Source organism: Mizuhopecten yessoensis, unplaced genomic scaffold (assembly GCF_002113885.1).
Source record: "Mizuhopecten yessoensis strain PY_sf001 unplaced genomic scaffold, ASM211388v2 scaffold714845, whole genome shotgun sequence".
Lineage (NCBI taxonomy): Eukaryota > Metazoa > Mollusca > Bivalvia > Pectinida > Pectinidae > Mizuhopecten > Mizuhopecten yessoensis.
Genome location: NW_018479324.1, coordinates 460 through 5,527, shown reverse-complemented (window position 1 = coordinate 5,527; position 5,068 = coordinate 460). Strand labels below are relative to the sequence as shown.

Genomic DNA, 5,068 nt, shown 5'->3' with positions numbered 1-5,068 from the left:
AGAAATATGTCACCATATAACACATCATTAAGTTGTAAGTCGGCAACTTGATGGCAGAAATATGTCACCATAAAACACATGATGAAGATGTAAGTCGGCACCTCGATGTCAGAATTATGCCACTATATACAACATCATTAAGTCGTAGGTCGGAAACTTGATGGCAGAGTATGCCACCATAGACCACATCATTATTTCCTTGAATAGAGACCAAGCTACTCTTTGTTGTTTGGAAGTCAANCCTCGATGTCAGAAATATGCCACTATATACAACATCATTAAGTCGTAGGTCGGAAACTTGATGGCAGAGTATGCCACCATAGACCACATCATTCTTTCCTTGAATAGAGACCAAGCTACTCTTTGTTGTTTGGAAGTCATACATGTACCAAGTATCTTTTATAATCCTCCGCACTCGTACATTACTTTGAAAATGATATGTTAGTCTATTCAATATCATTGCTGCTACCGAAAAGACACATGCGATTAAACATTTCATATTTAGGATTTACTTTCCAACACTGGACGTTGTACTTTTTAACTGAACCATGAGTTGTCGTCATATGAAAAAAAAGTTTAATGGTTATTTTTGTTTTCAATATTTCTTCGAAAAATCTCATTTGCCTTTTCGTTTGATGTTTCTGTTTTAGGAACCCAAACATGGGACTTCCAGTTCCAGACTGGCCTGAATTTGACGAAAACACAAGACGATTTATTAACCTAGACACGGACATCACTACCGGATCTGATTTATTGGGAGACCGGATACGATTCTGGACTGATGAAATACCCCGTATAATGTCAGAAACTGAAATGGTGATTGACACTGCTATGGGACCAATCAAAGGAATTGTACAAATTGTGAAAGGCGCGACCATCAACCAATTCCGTAAGGTTCCGTTTGCTAAGCCGCCAACAGGTCCCTTAAGGTTTTCGAAACCTGTTTCTATTTCAAACTGGACTGACACTCTTGATGCTACACGTTTCGGACCCTCTTGTATCCAAACAGTGTTACCGGGCTTTGACTTTACCAATCCAGATACATCAGAAGATTGTCTCTTTTTGAACATTTATGTACCGAATGAAATGTCAATGACAGCAAACAAGTCGGTGATGGTTTGGATTCATGGTGGGGGTTACACAAGTGGTTCAGGGATGTCGTACGATGGGACGTCACTAGCAATTCACGGTGACGTCATTGTGGTGACGCTTAACTACAGACTAGGTGTATTTGGATTTCTTAGTACAGGAGATTCCAGCGCACGGGGCAACTACGGACTCTGGGATCAGATCGAAGCTCTGAAATGGATTAAATCCAACATAAAATATTTCGGTGGAAATCCAGACTCAATAACGTTGTTTGGTGAATCAGCTGGAGCATTCAGCATTTCACACTTGGCTATGATTCCAGAAAACAAGGGTCTCTTTCATCGAGTTGTTATGCAAAGTGGCTCGTTGAGTTCCTTAGGATCTATCACGAAAGATCCTCTCACGAAATCACGAGCATTGGGAAGCCATTTAACATGTAACAACACTGATAATACCACGTTACTGATTTCTTGTTTACGTGAAATCGACTTATCAGTTTTGCAAAGTGGAGCGGCAGTAATATATTCGTCTATTACTTCGCTAGGAAATGTATTTGAAATGGAAATCACACCTGTTATAGACGGGGAATTGATTGTAAGTCATCCGGTCTCTCTACTTCAAAATCAATCATCGGAACAGTTTGCATTCTATCAATCACTTGACGTCATTTCCGGTTGCAATTCAGCCGAAGCATCTCTATATCTAATGCTTTTTCAGCTGTTTCCAAGTCTTTCTTCCCCTGCCGTCAATATTTCGGATGGAGTTCCCAGCTGGGTTCTAAAATTGTTCGCCCAAGTCGTGACCGAGGTATACTACAACAACGATACGAGAATTCTACAACCTATATATGACAAATACATTTCTACGAACAAAGAAGAACAAGGGCGACGTTTGGTGAATCTTTTTGGTGATATCATATTTTATATCCCCATGTTGGAATCCCTGCTGGCGCATGACAGAGAGGGAAATTCAAAGGCCAACACTTTCCAATATTTCTTTTCAAATCAACCAGTAGTCGATCCTGTGATTGGCGTTACCCCTAAATGGTTCCAAGGCGCAGGTCATTTTGCCGAAGTCGGATTTCTTTTTGATAACTGGGGTTATCTTCAAGGTGACGACAAACACCTTTCAAAGGAAATGATGTCATACTGGACTAACTTTGCACAATACGGGTGAGTTTCAAATTTTTTTTTTACTTCTTTCCTTGAATAGAGACCAAGCTACTTTGTTGTTTGGAAGTCATACATGTATCAAGTGTTTTTTTTTTATAATCCTCCGCACTCGTACATTACTTTGAAAATGATATGTTAGACGATTCAATATCATTACTACTACCGAAAAGACACATGCGATTGAACATTTAATATCTAGGATTTACTTTCCAACACTGGACGTTGTACTTTTTAACTGAACCATGAGTTGTCTTTATATGAAAAAAAAATAAAATATGGTTATATTTGTTATCAATTTTCCTTCGAAAAATCTCATTTGCCTTTTCGTTCGATGTTTCTGTTTTAGAAACCCAAACATTGGACTTTCAGTTCCACACTGGCCTGAATTTGACGAAAACACAAGACGATTTATTAACCTAGACACGGACATCACTACCGGATCTGATTTATTGGGAGACCGGCTACGATTCTGGACTGATGAAATACCCCGTATAATGTCAGAAACTGAAATGGTGATTGACACTGCTATGGGACCAATCAAAGGAATTGTACAAATTGTGAAAGGCGCGACCATCAACCAATTCCGTAAGGTTCCGTTTGCTATACCGCCAACAGGTCCTTTACGGTTTTCGAAACCTGTTTCTATTTCAAACTGGACTGACACGCTTGATGCTACACGTTTCGGACCCTCCTGTATCCAGCCAATGATCCAAGGCTCTCACAATCATCTTCCCAATCCAGATATATCAGAAGATTGTCTCTTTTTAAACATTTATGTACCGAATGAGATTTCGACGACAGCAAATAAATCGGTGATGGTTTGGATTCATGGTGGGGGTTTCAGATTTGGTACAGGGATGTCGTACGACGGATCATTCCTATCACTCCAAGGTGACGTCATCGTGGTGACACTGAACTACAGACTAGGTGTGTTTGGATTCTTCAGTACAGGAGATTCAAGCGCGAGAGGCAACTACGGACTCTGGGATCAGATCGAAGCTCTGAAATGGATTAAAACCAATATCAAGTACTTTGGTGGAAATCCAGATTCAATCACATTGTTTGGTGAATCAGCTGGTGCTCTCAGTATTTCCCATTTAGCCATATTCCCAGAAAACGAAGGACTTTTTCATCGAGTTATTATGCAGAGTGGTTCATTGAGTTCGAATAGACCTATACCAAATGATTCTGTGAAACTCGCACGAGCTTTGGGAGGCCTGTTGCAATGTAGTGATATTCAAAGTACCGAATCGCTTGTCTCCTGTTTGCGTGGAAAAGAGGCGTCCGTTTTGAATAGCGTCTCAATTTCACAGTCTTTTCCGTTAATGGGGAAATATTTTGGATATGCAATGTCATATGCCCCGGTCATCGACGGAGAAATGATAACAAGCAATCCTTTCTCTCTTCTTCAAAATCGATCTTCCGAACAGTTCAAATTTTACCAGTCGCTTGACGTCATTTGTGGTTGCACCTCAGCCGAAGGATCTTTATTTCTGGTCTTCTTTCCGTTGTTTCCGAGTCTGTCCTTGCCGCCTGTTAATGTATCCGAAGGAGTTCCAAGCTGGGTTCTCAAACTGTTGGCTGAGGCGGCGAGCGAAGTTTATTTCAACAATGACACTAGAATTCTACCACATATCTATAACAAATACATCTCGACAGATATAGAAGAACAAGGGCGACTTCTTGTGAATTTTTTTAGTGACACGAGATTTAATGTGCCCATGTTGGAATCACTGTTAGTTCATGACAGAGGCGGAAATTTCAAAGCAAATACATTTCAATATTTCTTCTCAAAGTACTCCCCAGGTGTTCTGCCAAAATGGTTTGTTGGAGCAAGGCATACCGCTGAACTTCCATACCTTTTTAATTCTGGGTATGAATTGTACGGTCCTGACAACGTTCTTTCAACACAAATGGCGTCATACTGGACAAATTTTGCAAAACATGGGTAAGTGAAAGATTTGATAATTTATGTTAGATAACATTTATAGTGTAAGATTTAAACAGTTTTGAGACTACACAACGAACAACGAATCTAGAAGACTCGTACGCACGTGCAATGGAGATAACTGTAGTTGTAGGCTTTCATATTATATTTTGCGCAGTTTTACAATGTCGTGTAACAAAATATTACAGACACTAAAAAGTGTAACGAATGCGGTCTAACTCCTTTGTAACAGATCTGGTAAATGATCTGGTAAATGACACTTGGATGAAAGACTGGGAATTTTGCCTGGCCAGTGCCGGACACAGAGAGTTAATACATATGTAGGTGATAGTATAAATAGGACCATTTTAAATCACAAACTCGACCTTTAGTGTTTGTTAATTTCGTACATTGGTGAATAGCTTTTTCTGTGCGATATAACCGGTATTTGTACACCTCTGAAGTGGAGTGCCCCGGGCGACGAGCAAACGACCAGGTCGATGAATCGGGCGGCTGTGTTTACCTGGGTATCGGATCGGTGCCCGACTCGTGTCAAATACTAATACGCCTACTTTGTAGTTACAAATGTGTGTTTTTTTTTAAAATTAAGTAAGGTTTTTTAAGAAAAAAACAACCAAAAAACATATCTTAATTGAAAAAAAATAAGCATACACAACGATGTATACCAATCAAAATGATGGTACATGTAATACACTTTTAATTAAGTTTATATTGGTTTAAAAGCGAAAGCGTTATTTTATTTTTCACTCTGTTTTAAACTTGCAACAACAACACTTCCTATCATATATCGTTAATCCTTAAGTCGCCAAGTTTTTTTTTTATCGTTTGCGTCTTTTGCGCAAATATTGATTTTTACATT

At 39.3% G+C, this 5,068-nt stretch overlaps 1 protein-coding gene across 1 annotated transcript; it reads left to right on the top strand.

Moving 5' to 3' along the window:
- Positions 1–655: 655 nt before the first annotated feature.
- Positions 656–4,751, top strand: LOC110441012 (neuroligin-4, Y-linked-like). Its single transcript, XM_021484118.1, has 2 exons — positions 656–2,261; positions 2,608–4,751. The coding sequence occupies exons 1-2, from the start codon at positions 661–663 to the stop codon at positions 4,211–4,213; spliced, it is 3,207 nt and encodes a 1,068-aa protein (XP_021339793.1). The 5' UTR covers positions 656–660; the 3' UTR covers positions 4,214–4,751.
- Positions 4,752–5,068: the final 317 nt, after the last annotated feature.